The 23,880-nt window shown below is 52.9% G+C and overlaps 1 protein-coding gene across 15 annotated transcripts in view; it reads right to left on the bottom strand.

The window, feature by feature from the left end:
* Positions 1–11,109: 11,109 nt before the first annotated feature.
* PTPRF (protein tyrosine phosphatase receptor type F) overlaps positions 11,110–23,880 on the bottom strand; it is an 86,205-nt gene continuing 73,434 nt past the window's right edge. For 10 of the 15 annotated variants that reach the window (XM_067725812.1, XM_067725822.1, XM_067725815.1 and 7 more), the window contains 13 exons: positions 20,760–20,792; positions 19,753–19,850; positions 16,758–16,881; positions 16,412–16,587; positions 15,591–15,710; positions 15,119–15,273; positions 14,755–15,040; positions 14,476–14,654; positions 14,137–14,263; positions 13,840–13,965; positions 13,421–13,575; positions 13,199–13,334; positions 11,110–12,805 (listed from right to left, as the gene is read on the bottom strand). In XM_067725812.1, coding sequence (XP_067581913.1) covers positions 12,737–12,805; positions 13,199–13,334; positions 13,421–13,575; positions 13,840–13,965; positions 14,137–14,263; positions 14,476–14,654; positions 14,755–15,040; positions 15,119–15,273; positions 15,591–15,710; positions 16,412–16,587; positions 16,758–16,881; positions 19,753–19,850; positions 20,760–20,792 — 1,784 coding nt within the window. In that variant the 3' untranslated portion in view covers positions 11,110–12,736. The remainder of the gene's footprint in view (positions 12,806–13,198; positions 13,335–13,420; positions 13,576–13,839; positions 13,966–14,136; positions 14,264–14,475; positions 14,655–14,754; positions 15,041–15,118; positions 15,274–15,590; positions 15,711–16,411; positions 16,588–16,757; positions 16,882–19,752; positions 19,851–20,759; positions 20,793–23,880) is intronic. The other 5 variants (XM_067725816.1, XM_067725818.1, XM_067725817.1 and 2 more) reach the window with 1 other exon arrangement.

Below are 23,880 nucleotides of genomic sequence, written 5' to 3'. Positions count from 1 at the left end.
TTCTGGCTCTGATTTATTCTCTGGCCATGCGGAGGATGGCTCAGTGTTCCAGGCAGAGGCACAAAAGCCTTGGAGAGCTGCAGCAAGAGGCGCCCCGTGGGCCACTTCTACATCACAATCACTCCCTTCTCCTTTGCTTTCACCAACTTTCTATTTGGTTTTTGTTTTGTTTTGTTTCGTTTTGAAACAAACAGCCATCAAAATATCTTCATTTCAAAGCCAAACCATTTTTCAAGACTTGATTCAAATTCTACCCATTGTGCATTCTTTTTTTTTTTAAAGACTTTTTAAATAAGCGCCTCTGGGTGCTTATTTTGTGCCGACTCTGGGGATACAAAGATGAGGACAATTCTCTCCCTCTACGTTACAGGCACCTCAAACTCAGCAAAAGCAAACTCTTGGTTCTCCTCTAAACCCACTCCTCCCTTGGTGTTCCCCGTTTCAGTAAAGGCACCAGTCTTCATCCAGGTGTCCAAAGTCTGTGTTGATTCTTCTCTCTTGCAGCCCACATCCAGTCCTATTGACCTTACTTTCAAAACTCTATCCTGAACCTACTCTTCTTACCACCCCTGGCACTACCATCCCACTTCAAGCCACATCACCTTTCTTCCGGACCCCTGCAACCACTTCCCCTTCCAACCTGTTCTCCAAAGAGCAGCAAGGGTGATCTTTCTAAAGAGCAAATCTGAATTCTGTGCTCTACTGAGAACCGTTGAAAAGATGTCTGTGCCTTCACCATGAACTCCAAGCCCCTTGCCCTGACCTACCAGCTCTGAGTGATTTGGCCCCTGCCCACTCTCCACCCCATCCTGCCCCACTTCCACTTGCTCTCTGGGCTCCAGCCTCACTGGTCTTTGTTCTGTTTTTCTAAAACCCTCCTTAAAAGAGCTGTGCCCCCCTCTGCCTCAGGGCCTTTACTAAAGACCACTTCCTCGCAGAAGCCTCTCTGACTCCCACTCCAGCTCTATGCTGTTCTCCTTGCTTTAGGCACTTGCCCTGGAGAGCATCTAGAAGAGTCTGTAATTATGTACGTGTGTAAGATTTTTGTGACTGATGTCTGTTTCCCACCAGACCAAGCCGCTAAGGAAAAGGACTTTGTTTTTCCACCATCAAATCTCACCACTTTGTACAATGCCTGGTTCATAGTAAGTACTCATTGAATATTCCTGGAATATTATTTGTGGAAAGAACAGATAAATGAAGCCACACAGATTCCACTTTGTATAATAGTTAAGCATTCAGGCTCTGGAGTCACACAGATCCAGGTTCAAACCTAGATTCTGCTTCCCTTGTAGCTGTGTGACTTAGGGTGAGTTGCTTGACCTCTCTGAATCTTAGTCTTCAGCTGCAAAAGGAGATACTGATACGAGCTACTATACAGGGATGTTGGGAGAAATAAATTTCAACAATGCAGGTAAAGTGCTTGGCACATTTAAGTGGTTAGTGATGCTAGCAGGTATTATTATAGCACATCATAGGTGTATACCATGTGTTTGTTGGATTTAAATCTTTGGGACCACGTAGGAGCTCAGACTGGAGTAACTGCCGAGACTGCCCTGAAGATGTGCCAGAGAGGAGGCTGGAAAGGACCATCCCTGGAAAGAGGCCTGGGACTCAAGGTCTTTGGGGGAGAGATTGAGGAGCTTACTTCTGGGGCCAAAACCTCCTCACAGGTCAAAGTCCGGTCCAGGTCCTGGTTGATCCTCATTTATTTCTTTCTTTAAAAAATATTGTTCCTACTCTTTGACATAAATCACAGCAAGATTTTTTTGGATCCACCTCCTAGAGTAATGGAGATAAAAACAAAAAAGAACAAATGGGACCTAATGAAACTTAAAAGCTTTTGCAAAGCAAAGGAAACTACAAACTAGATGAAAAGACAACCCTCAGAATGGGAGAAAATATTTGCAAATGAATCAACACACAAAGGATTAATCTCCAAAATATATAAACAGCTCATGCAGCTCAATATTAAAAAAACAAACAACCCAAGCAGAAAATAGGCAGAAGACCTAAATAGACATTTCTCCAAAGAAGACGTACAGATGGCCAAGAAGCACATGAAAAGCTGCTCAACATCACTAATTATTAGAGAAATGCAAATCAAAACTACAATGAGGTGTCACCTCACACCAGTCAGAATGGGCATCATCAAAAAATCTACAAACAACAAATGCTGGAGAGGGTGTGGAGAAAAGGGAACCCTCTTGCACTGTTGGTGGGAATGTAAATTGATACAGCCACTATGGAGAACAGTATGGAGGTTCCTTAAAAAACTAAAAATAGAATTACCATATGACCTAGCAATCCCACTACTGGGCATATACCCAGAGAAAACCATAATTCAAAAAGACACATGCACCCCAATGTTCATTGCAGCACTATTTACAATAGCCAGGACATGGAAGCAACCTAAATGCCCATTGACAGATGAATGGATAAAGAAGATGTGGTACATATATACAATGGAATATTAGTCAGTCATAAAAAGGAACAAAATTGGGTCATCTGTGGAGATGTGGATGGAGCTAGAGACTGTCATACAGAGTGAAGTAAGTCAGAAAGAGAAAAACAAATATTGTATATTAACACATATATGTGGAACCTAGAAAAATGGTACAGATGAACCAGTATGCAGGGCAGAAATAGAGACACAGATGTAGAGAACAAACATATGGACACCAAGGGGAGTGGTGGTGGTGTGATGAATTGGGAGATTGGGATTGACATATATACACAAATATGTATAAAATAGATAACTAATAAAAGCCTGCTGTGTAAAAAATAAATAAAATAAAATTCAAAAAAAAATATTATTCCTTGGGAAATCTCCGTATGAGCCATCCTTACCATTAGTGTGGGGCAGGGGGAGAAAAGCAGTTCATTAGGGAGAGAGTGGAGTTTGCTGCAATGGATGCAGACCCCTTCCTAGTTAAGGAGGTTGGGGGTGTGGGAAGACCCTCTAGGAGCTGACTCAGGTGTGTACTCAGGGTAAGACTGAAAGGAAGGGCCTCGGAGGAGGAGCTGGGAGTAGAGATTCTAAGGATGAGTATTCTGGCAGCCCAGCCATAATCCCACCCAAAAGATTTACTTCCTGCCTCAGGGCCAGGTCAAACACCTCCTGTTTTATCCTTTTAGCAAACCTTCATTGAGTCCCTACTTTGGGCTGGGAGGCAAGTGAGACAGGGTCCTTGCCAGTGGAGGAGAGAGATGAATCAAACAATAATTATAATGTCAATTTGCATTTCATTTCTGCACCACAGCCTACATAGTATCTTTGGTATTTTTTTTCCTATCTTAGTACGTGAACAGCTGAAGAAGAAAGAGTAATAATTTCAGCACAGTGCTATGGTTACTGGACCAACAACACAGCTGGATGTGAGGCTGTCTGGCCGAGGGTGGGGGAGGTAGGGGCCAAAAGAGGATTCCTCAAGGACTTGTCCTGGGTGAGGTGTGCTAGGAAGGGCATCCATGCACGTGCGACCACAGCCTGGTGTGTTTGTCTACCATGGACACATCTTTATGAAAAAAGTACACGTCAGAGGGAGAGAAACTAGAAAACGCGTTTAAAACAGGGAGCATCAAGGGACAGGCCCTGGGGCGAGCTGGAAGGCCTCACCCATGTTTATGAGGGGCACGTTCCTGGGGCGTCCTCTGCCTTAGAGAGCTACAACTCTTTTCCTCATCATCCTGCCAAGGAGCTGGCTGCACCCCCCCAAAATATCCAGTCCCAGTCAGCAGCCCTGCTCCAGGTCAAAACCACCTGAGCCAGGGCAGAATGACAGAGCTGGTGGACACCTTAGGGAGGTCACTGAATCCCGGCCTCAAAATGTCCCGCCTCAGTGCAGAGACCAAAGGCTGTGGGAATGTGGCCTCAACCTTCACGAATCTGACAACCCAATTGCGGAGCAACAGACCAGGCACCTATGCTACTGGGACCCCTAACCATTCCTGGGCAGCCTGGGAAGGCTTCCTGGAAGAGGTGACATCCTGGGCCTCAGGAGGCCTGGGGCTAGAGGGCAGTCAGCGCGGTGGTGGGGTGAGAAGTTTCCAGGCAAAGGGAGGGCATGATGTGTGAAAAGAAAAGATGGGAGAGAGAGAGAACTAGGAACCTGAGGGAACTACACTACCACGTGGTTGGACCTTATTGCTCTGGAGTGACAGGATGCCAGATCCAGCAGGACCTTGTAGCCTTATAAGAAATTGGATTACATTTAGATGAGAATAAAATGGTTCTAAGGAGGGTTGACAGGATCAGATTTTCACTTCGGAAGATTTGCTGTTTGGAGAATGTATTGGAGGATCACCAAGGGAGAGGGCAGTAATCTGTCCTACCTGTGGGTGGAGGACCCCCATTTGTCCTGGAGTTTTCAGAACTTTTCCTGTCTATGACCTTCTCGGCCCCAACTGTTAGCATGGAAAAAAGTAGTATGGAGATTCCCTTTTTACAGCTGAGGTCCAGAAAGGCTTGTGTGTTGGGGTGCGGGTGGGGGATTGCTGCAAAAAAACAAACAAACAAAAAACCCAAACAGAGAGCATCATCACCTGGAAAAATCACTGCTAACATTTTAGTGTATATCCCTGCCAGTGCTTCTCTAATTTACAAAGGCCTTAAGGAACTGTCAAAATACAAATCCTGATTCAGCAGGTCTGGGGTGGGGCCTGAGATTCAGTTTCTAAAATGCTCCCAGGTGATGCAGATACTGATGGTCTCCATATTCACTTGAGCAAGGCTGTAGACTTTATTTATGTGTGTGTGTATTTGGGGTTGTTTCTAACTTTTCAGTATTATAAACAATGCTGCCATGAATCTTTGCCCAGAGATTTTTAAAATATTTGTACGGTCGTTTCCTTTATATACGTTCTTAAATGTGTATCACTGGGTCACAGGTAAAGTATATTTTAAGGCTTTTGATAGATGTTCCAAATAGTCCCCCCAAAGGGTAGAACCAGATTATATCCCCACTAGCAATATATGAGTGCTCAGATCCCCACATCATATGAACACATAACGTTTGCCAAATTGATAGTCGCACAATAGTACCTCAGTGTTCTTTCAATTTGCACTTTGATTAATAGAGAGACTGAGTATCTTCCCGAGTTTTACTGGAATTTGTGTACCTTCTTTTGTAAATTGCCTATTTGTGTCCATGCCCGTTTTCCTATTAGGGTGTTTACTTTTGTTCTTATTGATTTGAAAGCTTTGGATTTAACCCCTTGATTGTTACAAAGGTTTATTTAGCATGGTGTGCTTAAGAAACCACGGGATTTAGGGGCTTCCCAGGTGGCCCAGCAATTAAGAATCCGCCTGCCAATGCAGGGGACATGGGTTCGAGCCCTGGTCCGGGAAGATCCCATATGCCACGGAGCAACTAAGCCCGTGCACCACAACTACTGAGCCTGCGCTCTAGAGCCTGCAAGCCACAACTACTGAGCCTGCATGCCACAACTACTGAAGCCCACGCCTAGAGCCCATGCTCCGCAACGAGAGAAGCCACCGCAATGAGAAGTCCCCGCTCGCCACAACCAGAGAAAAGCCCACGCGCAACAACGAAGACTCAACGCAGCCAAAAATAAAAATAAATAAAATTAATAAATTTATAAAAGAAAAAAAAAGAAACCACGGTATTTAGATAAACCTCGAGTACAGGATTCAAGGAGAGATGAGCCAACTGTTTTTTTTTGTTTGTTTGTTTTTTTGCGGTACGTGGGCCTCTCACCGTTGTGGCCTCTCCCGTTGCGGAGCACAGGCTCCAGACGCGCAGGCTCAGCGGCCACGGCTCGTGGGCCCAGCCGCTCCACTGCGTGTGGGATCTTCGCGGACCGGGGCACGAACCCGTGTCGCCTGCATCGGCAGGCGGACTCTCAACCACTGCGCCACCAGGGAAGCCCGAGCCAACTGTTGAAGGAAAACATCACGGTCTAAAGTGCCAGGCTGTGGACCCTGGGGATGCTAAGAGGCTGCATTGTGTGCATTACAGCCCTCGTTCTAGAAACTGGGATGGCTGCACACATCAGACAGCATTTCCTCCCTCTCAGCAGGGCTGGATGAGCAAGTTTACTTCTGATCCCAAATTTTAGGCTTCATTTAGACTCCAACTAGCTTTTCTTTCTTTTACGTTAACATATATTCTTCAGATACATCGCTGTCAATTTTATCTGCAACCAAAATTGAGGATGGAATTTTCAAAAAATAATCTCTAGTGGAAGAAAAACAGGGGACTAGCACTAATTAATTTTAACAGAAAAATATAATAATGGGGGACTGTATTCGGTAGGAAAACAAAGCCACAGAAGTTAAATGAGTAGTTCTGGCTTTGACTAGACAGACAGATGAATGAAACAGACTTGAGGCCCAGAAGTAGATTCTGTACTTATAATAACTTCATATGTGATTAAAAAGGAGGCATTACAAATCAGTACAGGGAGAAAGGTGATCTAAACAAATAATTATTGGGGGGAAAAACCAGTTTAGATACTCACATTAACCATACACCAAAGTATTTTCAAACATAAAAATTCCAAAGATAGTAAGCAGATGAACTCAGATTGATGGAGAAATCAGGGCTGAGAAAACCACAGCCCAAGATCCTTGAGTCAGGGGTCATTCTTCCCAAGAGAAGCCTGGAATGGGTTTAAGTTCAGAATTTACAAATAAAAAATCGAAGTGGGAGACCAGGCAAACATCAGGGTAACTTGATAAAGAAACCCATTAGCAAAACATCAACAGTGTCATATAACCCTCCTCCTTCAACAACTGTTTCATACAGAACTAGAAACAGTATCTTTAAAAGTTTCTGGGGACAAATTTTTTTTTTTTAATAAAGAAGCCCTTGCCAGAAAAAGTTAAAACTGAGAGTGAATGTAAGACAAAGATATTTTGAGGAATACAAAGATCGAAAGTTTATAATCCTATGAGAAAAACTTTTGTGAGAGGTACTCCACCAAAGTAAAGAAAAAGGCTCATCATGCCGTGTAAGAAACTGCAGCCGCTGAGTGCGCTCCAGGAGGGAAGGAAATAAAGAAAAAAGCAGAGAAAGACTTATTTGAAATTGAACCTATTTATAGGTTCTCGATGTTAGGATGAAAGACTTAATTATACTAACAGATCAGAAAATATTATAAGCCTTGACAATGTGAAATAAAAAATGGTACTTGGACGAGAGAGAATCAAGGAAAGTGAGCTAATGTTCTCGTTCTTCATAGAGGGTAATCAATAGATGCTGCTTAGGGTGATAAATCAGGAAATAAATGTTTAAATATATTGTTTAAAGTAATGAGGGAGCCCCCAAAGAATTAAAAGTAATAATATATGTAACAAAATCAGGAGGAACAGGTGGGAGTTCACATAGATTGACCAAATTCCACAGGTTTTATTGTGAGGACTCACCAGGTATATCTACTAAAGGTGCAACTTCAGTTGAAGGTGCAACTCTTCAACTGTTTGAAGATGTACTGCTGACACCCGAAAAACTAAAATCAGAAGCTCCAGGAGGGACTTCCCTGGTGGTCCAGCCGTTAAGACTTCACGCTCCCACTGCAGGCAGCCAGGGTTCAATCCCTGGTCAGGGAAATAGATCCCGCATGCTGCAACTAAAGATCCCACATGCTGCAACTAAGACCCGGTGCAGCCAAATAAATATTTAAAAAAAGAAAGAAAAAAAAAGAACTCCAGGAAATGAAACTGGAGTTGAGGGAAGAGGGAGGAAAGCATAACGTTTTTATTTTTTTTGAAAGCATCCTTTCAAAAAAGGATGCTTTTTTTTTTGCATCCTTTAAGACTGTTTGAATTATTTTTATTAAAGAAGACGTGTGCATCCACTTTTTCTTTAATAAAAAACTATATTGATAACCATTTAAAAAATTATGGCACGTCTGTAACAGAAGAGTATGTAGCAGTTTAAAAAATGTTAAAAAACTAACATGTTTAAGTCCCCAATATACTTAAATGAAAAGGGCAATTTGCAGAAATATATGAACAATACGACTATAGTTGTATAAAAAATAGTTTATATACACGTTTGCATATTCATAGAAAACACACAGAAGAATACAGACTAAATTGGGACTCCCTCCAGGGAGTTGGGGGCAGGGAGAGGATGGGGACTTTAATGTTTTATACTTCTATGTGGAAGATTTTTGTTGTTTTCAAAAATGAATTATTGGTGGTACCATTTTAAAACTTTGTTCTATTAAAAATTAGAGTAATATTAATTCTTTACAGATTATTTGGAAAATTATGAAGAAAAGAATATCGCCCGACCTCACAACTCTTGGTGTATTTCCTTCCAAATATATTTTTTCTCTGTGCATCTGACTCTGTCTCTAGCTATGGGCAAGTAGCAGTGGGGAAAGAGCCCTGGAGTCAGGCAGATCCACCAATTCCAGTTGGGAGCCTGGAGTAAGTTACTCAGCCCTCACGTACAGCTTCCGCATCCTGGTAAATGACAACTTCATCCTTCCAGTTGCTCAGGCTGAAACTGTGGGGTCAACCTTGACTCCTTTCTCTCATCCAGTCCAGAAGCAAATCCTCTTAGTTCTGCCTCTAAGACGGAACCAGTATCTGCTGGCCACTGCTCACCATGCCTGGATTTCCGCCAAAGTCCTCCCATTGGCCTACAAGCTGTCCCATTTCCTCTCCGACCTCATCTCCCGCTGCTCTCTCACGTCCTGCTCACAGTGTCATGGGCACACCCGCCTCAACCCATCAGGCACGTTCCCACCCAGGGCCTCCGCCCCAGGTGCTCCTTCAGCCTGGATGCTCATCTCGAAGATGTTTAGGCAAAATCCCTCACCAGCTTCAAGTCTTTCCTCAAATTCCATCTTTTCAATGATGCTTCCTCTGGCCACCCTGATTAGTAACAAAACCTTCCCCATGTGCCTGTTCTAGTTCCCCCCCACCTCGTGACACATCACTTTCTAACAAACTATATATACATTTATTATTTTTTGTGTGCGTCACATTTCCTCCTGCTAGAGTATAAACATTACAAGGGCAGGAGTCTTTGCACTAAAGTGACTCACCCTTCCCAAAGGCTCAAGTATTTGTTGAATGAGTGGATGAGACCTGATTTTTCTCATCTACAAAATGGGCATAATAGGACCCACCCCACACATTGTTTTGAGGATTACATGAAAAATATGTATGTCAAATATCTTGCACAGCAGGGTCACCTACCCTCATTTAGGATGGCTCCTGAAAGAACTACTGAGGACCAGGTTAGCCAGCTAGAGAGGTGTGGAGGGGGAGATGCTCCGGAATAGCTCATGGGAGGCTCTGGAGCTGAGAGAATGCTGAGGCAAGCATGAAGAGTTGACCAGGTCATGACTGGAAAGGCGGGGGCCAAGGGCGAGGAGGAATGGTAAGGCTGCAGAGGCTGGGTCCTGCAGCCTTGGAAACCTGTGGAGTCTGGGCCGATTCTGAGGCCCTGGCAGGGTCTCCTCAGGACAGTGCCATGGTCACATCTGCCAACAGAATCATTTTGGTCGCAGTGCTGAGGATGGGCTGGCTGGAGCAAGGGCTGGGGGCAGGCAGACCAGGGAGCAGGCATGGCTGCAGGAGAGGGTGGTCCTGGGAATGCAGAGGACGGAACAGGTGCAGAAGAGGCCAAATGGGCAGGGTTTGGTGATTAGTTGGATGTGTGGGTGAGGGAGGACGGGATGCCTGATTGGGGACCGGTGGATGGGGAGCCTTGGAGGAGTGGGTTGGGAGGAGGGGGGTGGTGACAGCCAAGGGGAGGGGGGCAGACACCAGCCGGTGGAAAGGGCAGGGACTCTGGAGCAGACATAACCAGGTGCGCGTGGGTCCCAGCACCGGCGCTTACCTGCCCTGTGGTCTGCCTGCCCGGTGCAGTTTGTATGCTGTTGCTCAAGTGATAATCTGATAGCTACCCTCACTTGCAAATGTTTAATGGCTCATTTTTTCATGAGGAAATATTTATTCAAATTTAATATCATCAAGTATGCAATGATGGTGTTGTTTTTCTTAACAAATAGACATATGCCCGGCAGTGAGCTAGGAGCTAGGGAAGCCAAGAAGAGCCCCGATCCCAGGCCTTGGTCACTCAGGGCCCCCAGGGAGACAGCTGGCAACACTAGAGTGCAGTGAGGGCCTCGAAGGAGGCGGCATAGCGCAGTACAGAGGCAAGTCACCCAGCAGGGACACCTGCATCCCATTCTCAATCACCTCAAACCCATCAGCTGCCTCCAGCCTACCTCTGGCCTTATGTCTCCCTACCCGGATCATGTGCGTTCCTTGTAGTTTCTCGTATTTGTTGGTCTGTTTCATGCTTCCAAGACCTTGTACAAGTTGCTCTCTCCATTGGAAATGCTGTTCCCATCTTTTGAAAGTAGCCCTTACTCACCCTATGAAACACTCAGAAGCCAGCTTATGTCACCTCCTCCAGGAAGCCTTCCCTGATCCTGCCGCAGGGTGAGGTGCTGCCTCAGTGCACCCACAGCACCTCTGTGTTGGGCTCATCGTGGCACTCTCTCTAGTCTGGTCACTGCTGACTACATGTATTTTTCTTCCTCACTTGTTCTGGGTTTTGCTTGGCTTCTGTCCCCAGAAGTTCCATATGGTTTGACAACCTGGTAGGACTTATCTGATCACCAGTGGAGAGACCACTGCAGATGTTGCTGTGTGTCCAGGGGCCAGACGGCCACACTGTGTCCAGTACCCACATTGCAAGAATTATCCGAGTCCTCACTAACCAATTTCCATACCTTCTTGGCCTCCACTGCCACAGTGCCAGCCTTCTCCTTATGGCAGGGGAGGAGAGAGGGAGGAGGTGACGGAAGGGGATGTGTGTGGTCTGGGGAGTCCTGGTACCCACCACGTGGCGACCCAGAACATGGCGGGGGTGAGGAGAGGCAGGCGGTGTGCTTCTGGCCGGGGGAGTCGCGGCCCATGGGAGGTGCTCCTTCCACGCACTGTGGCTCAGCCTTCAGGCTCCCATCAGAAAGTGGGCACCAGGCCAGGAGCCCGTCTTCTCACAGGTCCTCAGGACAGCCTCGCTGTCTCCTGAGGAGCAGGAAATCGGCAGAACCTACCCCTAGGGACTGGCTTAGAGAGCCCAGACTCCGCAAAGAGCCGAGACAGAGGCCCGGTTTGTAAGAAATCTGATTATTCAAATTTATTACCATCAAGAATTATGCAATGATGCTGTAGTTTTCTTAACAAATAGAAAACAGACTGTGTACAACAGTGAACTCTACAGCACTAGCATCCACAAGGTAAAAATGAATGTCTCATTCAACATTACCAACCCTGGATTGTTGATCCTGACCACCTACTTAGATCTGCGGACGTCTGCCTCGAGTCCCTCGGCTAAAACAGCTATGCACCCTTCCCGCCCCCACTTATCTACCTAGATAGTGCTGCCCAGAGGAAGAGGCGGCTCCCTGCCCCTCAGCAAGCCGAGATAATAAGGATTGAGTATAGTACCACTGAGAGAAGTCCAGTAGTCTTGCCACATTGGTTTAGGAGGGCATCTTTGAAGGAGTGGAAAAGAGCGATTCTCAGGGGCTTTGAAAACAGCTGCAAACCAGGGAGGGGAGTCATCTGGCCCCTGCTCCGAGGACAGATGTGTGCTACGAGGCCCACTGGCATGCACCTGAAGGGCCAGCTGCACCCCTGCTTGGCCCAGAGGTGTGTGGGGCATGGCACACACCCTGACTGGCGCCCATCACCTTGGCCACACGGCCAGACCCACAGCCTACCAACACCACGCCATCCCACAATGCTGGGGACAAAAAGCAAGGCTCTGCGGACCCAGAGGGAATCCCAGGCACACGGAGCCACCTCCCCTCTCAGGGGTTTGAAGCAGAGGCCAGGGGATGACTCTTTTTTTCTTGTGTTTTTTTTGTTTGGATTTTTTTTTTTGTCTGTTTGTTTTTTGTTTTTGCTTTATCTTTAAACTTTGCAAACGATGGTGACGAGGAATGCCTTTCCAGGCTCCCCCAGACACGTCTGTGGTTCTGGGCTGTGAATGTTAAACACACACTGGAATAGACGACTGGGGATGAGTGCTTCCTACCTCCGCCCCGCCCACCACTGTCTATGGGGCCCAAAATAAGGCTCTTACGGAAAAACAGAACAGAAATTAAACCAAAAAAAAAAAAAAAAACTGTTTCCCTGCATTTGGCTAAAACAGGATCTTGTCTGAAGGGCTGGAAGAGCAGCTGGATCAGCGATGCCTCTGCGCAGGCTGGCGGCCCCAGCTCCACACACATGAGGAAGGCACACTCCATCCTTCAGCAGTGAAAGTCGTACCAAGAAAGGGTCCAGAGCGAATTCAAAAGAGAACACAAGCTACACCGCAACCCCATTCTGCAGTTAAGAACTTGTAAAAGGAAAAGTCAGAGGGAAGAGGCTAGAATCCCTGTCTACCCCACTTAAAGTATAAAAAAGGAGGCTTTGCTCCCATCCCCCCCACGAGAAGAAGCATGAGAAACGCGGCAGCGGAACAGAGAGCTCGCAGGGGCTCCGGGGCGGGCCTGGCGGACAGAGACGTGGCCTCAGTGCACGCCTGCCGGCCCACCCCCTCGCCCAGGGCAGTTCTGGGCTCTCCGTTCGGTGTGGCAATGTTCTTGAAACGCTGTGATCCCGGTGGGCTGTGCTCTGCCAGCAGCAGCACCTGTGCAGGAGGGCTGGATGATGGTCGGTATGGCTCAGAGGAGCTGGGTCCCCTCCGGAGCCCCCAGGTGGGGGCAGCGGAGGAGAGGGGGGCGGTGGTTACGTTGCATAGTGGTCAAAGCTGCCGAGGTACTCCAGGGCTGCGCGGTAGCACAGCTGGTACTGGTCCTGCCGGGACAGGGGTCTGGTCAGCGCAGACAGCGATGGAGGATACCCCGACACGCAGCCAAGGGCACTCACACTGCAGCCAGTGGGGCATGGACTTAGCCTCTGCCTCTGCTGGCCAGCAGCAGGGGCTAGATCCAGACATCTGCCCGGGCTTCCCCCTGCCACCCCCACTCTGCCCCTAGATCGTGTACCCTGTAAGGACCGACACATGCAACCCCAGCTGGGAGCCACGCACAACACTGGCGTCCAGTGCACGGCTGCCAAGTGGGGAACCCGTCCGGCTCAGCCTTCCCCTAGATCGTGTACCCTGATGGTACCCTGTGTACCATCACCAGCCTTCCCCAGCACGTGTCTGTGAGGAGCTGGCTTTGGCACGGCCAGTGGCCTGCATACCTCCGTCTGCACCATGGCTGGGCGCTGTGTGCGCAGGGTCTTCACGGTCTGGAACATGTCGACCACGCCCTCGTAGCGCATCCGCTCCAGGACGATGCTCAGCGTGATGAACACCCCGGTGCGGCCGACACCGGCACTGCCCAGGGACAGTGCTGGGTCAGGGCTCCTGCCCCTGAACCCCCAACCCCCCACACGCCCAGACCTCCATGGGGTCGGCCCCACCTGCAGTGCACCGTGATGGGCCCATCCTGCCCGAACTGCTCCTTGGTCTTGTGCACCTGCCCGATGAAGTCGATGAAGCCCTCGCCCGTCTTGGGCACGCCCTGCTCTGGCCAGTCTGTGAACTGGAACTGCCGGATCGTCCTTGACTGCCCATCCTGGGAGAGGTGGCAGAGGCCGGGGTCAGGCCTGGAGCTTCAGGCGGCAGCCCCCCAGGGCAGGCGGACAGTGCGGTAGCACAGGTAAGCACCCTGAGGTCGTTACACCGAGGCCACCCTGGGAAATGGGCTTGCACGCCCACAGCTCACCTTCGATTCCTGCAGCTGGAGCTGGGGCACCACAAAGGCAGCCCCACCACAGGGGCTCCGGCAGCATTACAGACAAGCTTTCGTACAAATATACACACTCCCCTGTCCACTCACCCTGGCATCTGTGACCTTGAATTCACGCAGGATATACTGGGGCATGTTGTACTCAGCCATCGGGTCAACGACAAAGTACTGGTAGCGAGCAGAGCGCTCTGCGGGCCAGTACTGGTGGCACTTTTCCTGTGGACAGAGGGCCCGGCCCCATGGTCAGGTGGGGAAAAAGTGGGGAGGGGAGCTCCGGGTTTCAGAGGATTCGGGGGCAGGATGCCACAGGTGGTGATAATGGGGTCTGAGGCTGACAGGGCCGGGAGAGGAAGGACACGATAGAGAAGGGGTGGCTGGCGTGCTCACCCTGCCCATCTCCCGAAGCCTGGTAAGCATGACGATGATGGTGGAGTTGTGCTCCCACAGCATGCGCCAGAAGTCCTCGGTGCTCTCCGCCAGAGGCCCCTGCGTGGCGATGTAGGCCTTCTGCTGTCTGGGGTGGACATAAGACTGGACATGCTGGAGGTGCTGCTGTCCCCCGAGTCTCCCCATGGCTGCCTAGTCCCTTGGGGCCCCGCTCAGATCACCCCTCCTCCAGGAAGCCCACCCTGGTCTTCCAGGCTGGCCCTACTCTGTTGCGCCCCCAGCCGGCCAGGAGCAGGCCTGGCTACCGTGGGCGTGGCGGGCAGTCACAAGTGTGCTGACCTATAGCCATCCAGGAAGCTGGCATTGATGTAGTCGGAGCCCTCCACGCCGCGGATGGGTTGCAGACACACACGGGTCAGTTCGTAGGGCATGATGTTCACCAGGCGGTTCTTGAACTTGTTGCAGGGCAGGTTGGCGCTGATGAAGCGGGATGTGTGGGCCTTGGAGCTGGCCAGCAACTAGCGAGAGGGAGAGGCTGGTCAGGCCTGGCTTCCTGAAGGACTGTCCCCGGGACCCAGTCCAGGCCCTGGAGCCAGGCAGGCCCAGCCCTGAGCCCACCTTGAACTCCAGCTCCATGGCAGTCACACTTTCCCCAGGAGGCACTTGGCCCAGCTTCTGGATGTGGGCATAGAGGTTGCGAGCAGGCACCTCCGTGTGTCCACACGTGGCGGCCTCCAGCAGTGCCTCATGGATGAACACGTACTGGTCCTCGGTCTGCACCATGTAGTTGCGCTGCGACCGCATGCACGTCACATGGCCGTAGATGTCCACCGTCTTCTCATGCTTCATCCGCTCCAGCATGGCGTCGATGACGATGAAGCAGCCCGTGCGGCCCACGCCCGCACTGCAGGACACGGACTCAGCCTGGGCAGGGGCCCACCCCGCCTCTGCCCCACCCCCCGGTGGCGTGGCACTCCCTCACCTGCAATGCACCACCATGGGCCCGGCGTCCAGCGGGTTGCAGGCCTTGACCCGCCGCAGGAAGGCCAGGATGGGGGTCGGGTACTCGGGAACTCCGTGGTCTGGCCAGGCCATGAACTGGAACTGACGCAGCTCCCGCTTCTCACTGGAGCCACTCTGGGGAGGAGAGCGGGGAGAGACGGTGTGACCAGGGAGTGTACCCTCTACAGACTCAGGGCAGGATGCCCCAATGCTGAGGCCAGACCCCGGCTTTCCAACGGGACTCAGAAGCCACACGGGGCAGCCTGAAGGAGCTCGGGTGCTGCTTCCATCCATGCCGCCCATGGCACCGGCTGTCATGGTGCGCTCACACCTCCAAGCCCCGACCTCCAACACCGGGCTCCCACTCGCCCCCTTCCCCGCCAGCGCACCATGTTCAGACCATTGTCCTCATAGGTCCCGGCCGGGGGACAAGCACGGGGGCAGGACCATACCTTGTGGAGCGCAAAGGTGCGCACGGTGTAGGTGGCCAGCTCCACTGTGTCCAGCAGGGTCACCTGGATGAGGCCGTAGGTCTCGGTGCCACGGGGTGGCCAGTACTGATCGCACTTCACCTGCAGAGGGACAGCAGGGCAGGGTGCAAGGGTGTTTGGAGGTACCCAAAGGCTCAGGCGGGCAGAAGCAGGGTGGGAGGTCTAGCCCTCAGCCCCGAGCTCTCAGATCCATTATGCCACCCCTCACCAAACCCTATCATGGTCTCACGATACGCCTCCACCCCTGCCCTCACCAGGGGAACGAGGGACGTAACTGAAAATTGTTTATTCATGACCAGATTTCACCAGGCACATTTTCTGCCAAATTTACCCATAACGTTTATGCACCATTTTCAAGCTCTGTAAATTTCACGTTCCAGTCAACGCTTTGCTGTGCATAAACAGATAACAGCGGCTCTTTCCACTAATTAACTCAGGAGACGTGTTAATGCCCCAGCTACACTCCAGCATCTGGGGAACACGCGAATGTCCCAGAAACATGCCAGCAACTGGGGAGCATATTAACATTCTTGGAAAACGACAGCATCTGGGGCAACATATTAACATGCTGGGAACCCACTAGTATATGGGGAACATGCCACATCCCAGGAATGTCCAGCAGCTGGGACACGAAGACACCCCAGGAAGACAACAGCACTTGGCAAGTCCCTTGAGGAGCTTCTTCCCACAGGGATGGGAAAAGGTGTCTGAAGTCACCTGCTGGCTGAGTATCCACTGCCACCCTCCTCCCCCGCCCTGGGCAGGGCTCTGCACAGCCTTACCCGGGACTTCTCCTCCAGCCGTGTCATCATGACCACAGTGGCTGTACGCTGCTCCCACACCATCCTCCAGAAATCGCCCATGGTCTCAGGCAGCGGGCCCTGCGTGGCAATGTAGGCATTCTGCTTGCGGTAGCCATCGATGTAGTTGGCGTTGATGTAGTCACTCCCCGGGACACCTATGAACAGGCAGGAAGGGACATGGGAGAGCATTACCCTGGGGCCTCCAACCCAGTCCCTCCACACCTCCTCGGTGCACCCTGGGACCTGTGGGCCTCTCCTGGAGGATGAAACGTCACCCAGCGAGGAGGAGATCAGGGGATGGGAGGGGGCCCCGCCCTCAGCTCACCATCAATGGAGGTAAGGATGACTCGAGAGTGGTCGTAGGCAATGACGTTGGCGTAGCGGTTCTTGGGCTTGTTCACCTCCAGGTTTGAATTCTCCCACGTGAACTGCTGTCCAGGGTCAATTGACTGCAGGGAATGGAGGAGGCAGGTGGAGTGGGGCAAGAGCTGACTACCTAGTGCCTCCAGGGAGACCCAGCCTTCCAGCTGGTGTCCACATCCGGCCTTCACTCCCGGTTCACAGCCAGCCGCTCTACTGCATGGTGCCGGTGAAGGTTGAGCGCCAGCTCCCCTGGCCACAGAGCGAAGAGGCTGGCATGGCACCGATCAGCAAGGCGATGGACCGAAGACTCCCCTGACCAAGGTACCACAAATCCCCTCGCCCAGGAGAGTGGTCCGGGGTGGGGTGGGGGCTAGGGAAGTCCCTCAAGCCCTGAATCCAGCTAATGAATGAGTGCAGAAGCAACGGCGGCCAGCTGCGCACGACCCAATGTTGCTGGGGCTCTGGCCAATGCTGCACGGCCTTGCCCAGCTCTCCTCTTCCCTCTCTGGCTGTTCCTTCCCATAGGCAGGACGCAGTGCTCCTCTGGAGTTCATTCCTGGGCCCTCTTTGCACTCTCCAGCCCTTCCTGGGTGAGTTCACTTGCTCTCAGGACCTTACGCCCATATGCTGGAGCTGCCATAACCCCAGCTGGAGCCCAGAGTCTCCCCTGAGCTCCCAGTCTGAATAGCCAGCAGCCCCTTGGACATCCCACCTGGACATCCCACACTCCTTCGGTCTCAACCCTTGCCAAGCTGAGCTCATCAGCTCCCCCTGCAAACCCGGCTCTGCTGCTGGGGCTCCATCTCAGTGAAGGGCACTGTCCCCATTTACCCCAAAGCCCCGGCCACAACCTGCAAGTCGTCCTCAAAACTCCTCTGTGCCCCATCCCATCACTCCCAGCCCCTCAGCTCTCTCCAACCTGCTGCCAGGGCCTCAGCCAGGCCACCTCTGCTCAGACTTGGCATCTCCCTGCCTCTTCGCTTGGCCCCACTCCGTCCCGCAGCCGGAAAAATCCTTATAAAATGCAGATCTGTTGATCAATTCCCTGCTTAATATCTCCCATGGCTCCTCATCGCCTCAGATGATAATAGTAACAGCTGAGGCGCAGCGAAAACTTACCGTGTGCTTGGCACTGTTCTCAACACTCTGCGTGTATTCCCTCATCTAATCCTCCCATGAAATAGGTTCTATTACCACCCTCCTTTTACAGACGAATACCACCCGAAGTTCTCAGCATAGCACACCGTGTCCTCCAGGTTTTGGCGCCAGCCTGTCACTCTCCACGGGTCAGCGAGCACTGCTTCCGTGAGACCCCAGCACACCCCACCCCTAGCCTGCTTGCCTCGGTGCTGTCGGCCGGCCGACCTCCGCACGTCTGCATGTTTAACCCCAGGGTATGAGGTCACATTCAGTGTCTCTCATCTGTCGGCGCTCGTCTCCCCGCTGGCTGAGCTCCCTGTGGGCACTTGCCTCCACACCCCCAACACCCAGCACAGGCTGAGTGCCCGACGATGCCAGATGAGCGACTGACTGACCGTTAAAGGTAACACAGCTATGGGATCCTGGCTGCAGGAAAGCTCTCGGCAGGCCGGGTGGCCAGAGGAGGCTTCCTGGAGGAGGAGGCTGTGGTGAGGAGAGCCCAGACTGGAGCAGAGAAGAGGCAGAAGGTGGACGGGGGACACCGAGTCTGGACAGTGAGCCGCAGAGCCCCATGGGAGGAAGGGCGGCGTGGGACGTGGGACTGGATGAGTGTGGGCGGGAGACCAGGCCAGGTAAGGAGCTGGAGGCAGGGAGCCCCCCTTAGCAGCTCTGTTCCCCCCATGGCGGGGCTGTGCAGAGCAGGCCCCCAGTGGGCGCTCTGCAGGGAGAAGCGGCACGCCTTCCTCGCGGCACAGGTGATCATCAGTTCCCCGGCCAAGCTCAATTTCCTCTGCGGAAACCTGGCTCACAGCCCTTGAAGGGGAGCCCTGGTGCCCGCGATAGCAGCCCAGCTGAGGGTGGACATCTGACTGGAGCGGGGCGGGCTCACAGGCAGGGTGGAGCCAGCCCGTCAGTCAACCATCCATCCACCCGTCATCCTGTGCCAGGGCTGCGCTGCGGGTGGGGCGGGGGGTTGGAGGGGCCGAGTGGGGCAGAGGCAGAAGATGCCTTAACAACACCTCCGCCCGTGCTCCTTAGAGGAGGTGGGGCTCTCCTTATCACCTCCTTTACACCCCTTTCACTAGCAAAGCACCTCCCCAGCCGGGCGCCTGGAAGCCCTGACTCTGGGCAGGAGCAGTGCTCTGAAGTCTGAGCCCCCAGCAGATAGGGTCCAGGCCAGAGTGAAGGGAGTACCTGGAGGGCCCTGAGCAGGAGGGTTTGTGCAGCCCAAGTGGCAAGATTCAGGGCCCCCAGCTCCCCGTCTTTGTGATCTGTACTCTGAGAACACCCGTGAGCACATGCATGTGCAGGGTACAGGTTGACAGACACATTCCACTACTCATCAGCTGTGTGACCTTGGGCAAGTCACTTCCCCTCCTCTAAGCCTCAGCTTCCTCATCTGTAAGATGGGATAACACCAGCATCCGTTTCACAGGGTGTGGGGAGGGCAGAATGGTATGCAAAGTACCTAGCCTAGAGCTGGCCCGCAGGAAGCTCTCCATAAATGCCAGCTGTTATTACTGACCTGGGTGTGTGTGTGTGTGTGTGTGTGAGACAGAGAGAGGGAGAGAGAGAGAGAGACCTGTCTGCCTCTGTTAGCATCGGGGCATGTGACTGAGTGTCCTGACCCGGGGATCTGGAAGGGCCTCTGTCAGGCCCAGAACCTGAGACCTGAGGAGTTGAGTTCCCTGCTGGCCACTGCTGACCCCTCCAGTGTGTGTTCTGGAGAAGCCTGGAGCCCGAGGCAGGAAAGGAGCCGGTCTGGGGCCAGGCACATGGTGGGGGGTGTGAAGCGGGGGTGAGGGGGGAAGTCTCACCTCGTATTCCTGGGAGAACTTGAGGCCGTCGTTGGCTTTGAGGCGCTCGATGTTGTCCGCCAGGTCGGTGATAGGGATGGGCGGGTGGTCTCGCATACCTGGAAGCAGGGCACACACAGGCAGAGTTAGCGTGAGGCCTGAGAGGGGTGGTGGAGACAGCCCCAATGCATGTATGTGCACATGTGGACACGTGTGACCATGGAGCACTCGTCACTGGTGGCATGGAGACGGCGGCACATGCGGCGACAGGGATGGCGGGGCACACAGTGGCTGGGGGTGGGAGCGGGAGAGGACAGAGGTGGAAGGGTGTGTGGTGTGAGCACGAGTGAGCATGTCCGTGTGACACGGTGCTGAGTGGCGGGTTCTCCACAGGCATGGGAGGCCTCCCCCCTCCCAGGCCAGGGCCGGAAGCACAGGTGGAAGGCAGTGGACAGGATGGGGCTGGGCTGCTTCAGCCTGCACCCCGCCTGCGGGTCCTGCCTCTGGACAGCGCTCCTGCCCTCACTGGCGCCAGTCACCATGGGAGGCTGGGTGATGTCCCTGTCCCAGCACCCAGCATGTGGATGGAGTGATCACGATGTACATGGCAGAGACGTGGAAGAACTCAGAGGGAGAAGCAAAGGGGAGGAGGGAGATGTGGGGAAAGGGAGGCAGGGAGACAGGAGAGGAGTCGGACTGAGATGGGAGAGGGGTCGGATTGAGACGGGAAAGGGGTCGGACTGAGACCGGAGAGGGGTCGGACTGAGATGCGAGAGAGGTCGGACTGAGACCGGAGGCGAGAGGCAGAGACAGACAGAGTGGCGGGAGGGAAAACAGGGCGGGAAGAAGGGGGCAAGGTGGGGAGAGAGCAGGATGGACAAAGAAAAGACGGGGCAGTGAGAAGGTAGAGAAAAGAGAGGAAAGGGGAGAGAAGAACTCAAGGAAGGAGGGAGGCGATGGGTGAGAGAAGTAGAGGAAACACACAGAAGCCAGAGTGGGCCCCAAACACGGGAACGCAGAAAACTAACTTGAGATATTCGGGCAACTGGGGACACTGGAACCTGCAGAGAAAAAGAACAAAAACAGGGGGGCAAGAGAAGGAAACCCGTTAACCTCTGGTTACACTGCTGCTGAACACAGTGCGGGGCTGGGGGCTCGCAGGGGCAGTCCCACCGCAGCCCCCTCTGCCCCCCGAGGAGCAGATGCATCTCCCACCCAGAGCCTGGGCGGTCTCAGGGGCCTCTTTCTATGATGGAAGTCTAGGTCCAAGCCAACCTCGTGCCCTCTGGTATCAAAGTTTGACCCTGACTATTTCCAGATGAACTGGCAAAAGGGAAGTGTGCTTTCAGAGAGAGAGATGAGGCATGTGCAGTGAGAAACAGAAGGGTGAGTCCACACGAGGATGTGCAGATGGGGACTGTATCACTCTTTCAGCTTTTCTGTGCGTTTGAAGCATTTTCAGAAGAAGAGTTAAATTATGAGAGAAAATAATAAACATGTGCTGAACGAAAAAAACGAGAAGGAAACCCTCAGCCGTGGACAGTGCTGCCATCGCCGCCACCCCTTCTGGTCACCGGTTCCCTCCCAGACCACCCCTGTGCACAAAGACACCTCTCCCCACCAGCAGTCCTGTTCCCCGATCTCAGCACCTCGGGTGACCCTCACTGTGCCCCTCCCCACGGTCCGCCCGGGGCCACAGCCTCCTGTCCTTTTGGACCCCCATCCCTTTTAACACCACCTCTGACTGCCTGTGCTCCACCCCGCCTTCTCCTCTCAGATCCCTGCCCTTTCCCCCGGGCCCTGCAGCCACAAGGATCCAGACCCCAGCAGGGCCTTCACACACACTTGCTCATTCCCCACTCACTGGGCCTCAGCCCGCTGAAATGCTCCTGCCCCCAGGACCCGCCCAGCACACGCTCTCCAAGGTCCCAACTGCCGAAGCCAAAGGCCTCTGTCTGGGTCCTCCTTGCACAGCCCTCCCCATCTGGCCTCTGGGACACTCTTCTCCCCGAGTTCTCTCTCCCTCTGGCTCCTCCTCCTTGGCTATCCTTCACCCATCCTTCCTCAACATTTCACCTCCTTCCCTGGCTGCCCTTCGTCTGCTCTCTTCCCCCGCCCCCTCTTCCTGGGAGAGCCCATGTATTTGCAGGCGTTGACCACTGCGTGCTCCCTGGCATGCCCCACGCCCGTGGTTCCAGCCAGGAGGTTGGTGCGGAGGTCTCCCTGGACCCTCCCACCCCAATGCTCAGCCAGCAACCACAGAGGCATCCTGGGACCTCTGCCCCCATTTCCTCACCCCACATGGAATCAAGCCTGAGCCCTGCTGCTTAGGTCTCGCTCATGTCTCCCCACTGCCACCCGCCTCGTCCAGGTCCTCAGCACCTTCTCAACGGCCTGCCTCCCCAAGTTCTCCCCTTCCAATATGCCTTCCACATGGCAAACAGAGCTATGTTTCTACAGCACAATTCTGACCCTGTTGCTGCCCTGCTGAAAACCTTTAATGCCTCCCTGGAACCCTCAAGACAAAGTCCAAACCCCTTAGCCTGGCGTGCAGGTCCCTCTGTGACCGGACCTCGGCCTAGCCCTCCAGACTCATCTCTGGGCTCTCAACAACCCCAGCTCCAGGGCCGCAGGACACAGTGCCCGAAAGCTGCTTCCCCACATGCTACTGCCATAGAAGGGAGTTCCCTCCGTTCCCTCCCACCCCGTCTCTGCCCGACTAAGGCCCACACAGCTTGGCATCCCTCTCAGAGGAGGCTTCTCTGCCCTCCAGGCTCCAGCTTTGATTCCTTGAAGATCTGATCACATCTGGTTGCAACAGCCTGCTAAGTCAGCCTGGCTCTCTCTCTTTCAGGACACATGCCCTTGGAACTCAGTCAGCATGTTGTCAGGGAGCCCACGCCACAGGAGGGGAGCCGAAAACCTCAGGTGAGCTCACAGCTGACTGCAGTGTCAACCATAAGACATGAGAATGAATGAGTCTCCAGAATTCCGGGGTCAGCAAACTTTTCTAGAAAAGGCCAGCTAGTAAGTATTTTTGGCTTTGTGGACATATGGTGTCTATCACACCTACTTAGCTCTACTTTGTAGTAAGAAAACAGCCACAGACAATACATAAATGAATGGGCGTGGCTGCGTTCCAATAAAACTTTATTTGCAGAAACAGATGGTGGGCTGCATCTGGCCTCGGGCCATAGTTTGCTGACCCCTGATCTAAATGATTCTGGCTCCCAGCTTTTGAGTCTTTCGGCCGAGGGCCCAGACATTCTGGAATAGAGACAGGCTGCTCCTGCTACGCTCCCGTCTGGATTTCTGACTCATGAAGACGGTGACAATAGTACATAATTGTTTTCAGCCACGAAGTTCTGCGGTGATTTAACACGCAGCCATGAGCAGCTCGTGTACACACAAACCCTGTGTGTTGCAGTTCACTCATTCATTCAGCTGCCTTGTGTTTGTTTCACAGGCGCTCAATAAGAATCCACCGTGTGCGCAACCCATGGGATGGGAGAGGAAGAGGACAGTTCCTGGCTCCACAGAGCTCCGTCACTGAGGCAGTTCCAGCCCAGGGTGGGAGGCGTCACGATGGAAGCAGCATCTGGGAGCCGAGGAACGACCCTGCCCACAGGGAAGAGGTCTGAGCTGTGTCTGCTGGGGCACAGGGAGGGAGTGACAGCTCAGGTAGAAGGGGCAGCCAGAGAGCCCCGTAGCAGTGGCGGGGAAGGAAAGGCGGGCACCAAGCCCTGTGCGGGGTCCCTGTACTCGCACAGGATATCTGGGGCCAGCCACCAGAAGGGCCAGATGTGGGCACCCCAGCCCGCCACACGGGTCTGATGGGCCGTTTCCCACTAACAAACCTCTCGTGTGCAGGGACCAGAGCATGGGTGCAGAGGCTGGCCACCCCGGGGCTGGGATGTGGCTCTGTGTGGGTCCCGGGCCCATACTTGGAGGGCGTGACCAAAGACGAGGTCGGGTCTGAGCAGCTAGCTGCCCCCCAGCCCCAGAGGCTCCCGGGCCCTGCGGTGCCTGTCCAGCTCTTGATACAGGGGTTCCTCGGTCACTTCATCAAAGTGGATGGGTACAGGGAGAAGGGCAGAAGGGAGGAACAGGAAATGGGGGCCAGGGTGAGGCCAGGGTCCCTCGGGGGAG

Source organism: Pseudorca crassidens, chromosome 2, assembly GCF_039906515.1.
Source record: "Pseudorca crassidens isolate mPseCra1 chromosome 2, mPseCra1.hap1, whole genome shotgun sequence".
Lineage (NCBI taxonomy): Eukaryota > Metazoa > Chordata > Mammalia > Artiodactyla > Delphinidae > Pseudorca > Pseudorca crassidens.
This window is presented reverse-complemented; position numbering and strand designations above follow the sequence as displayed.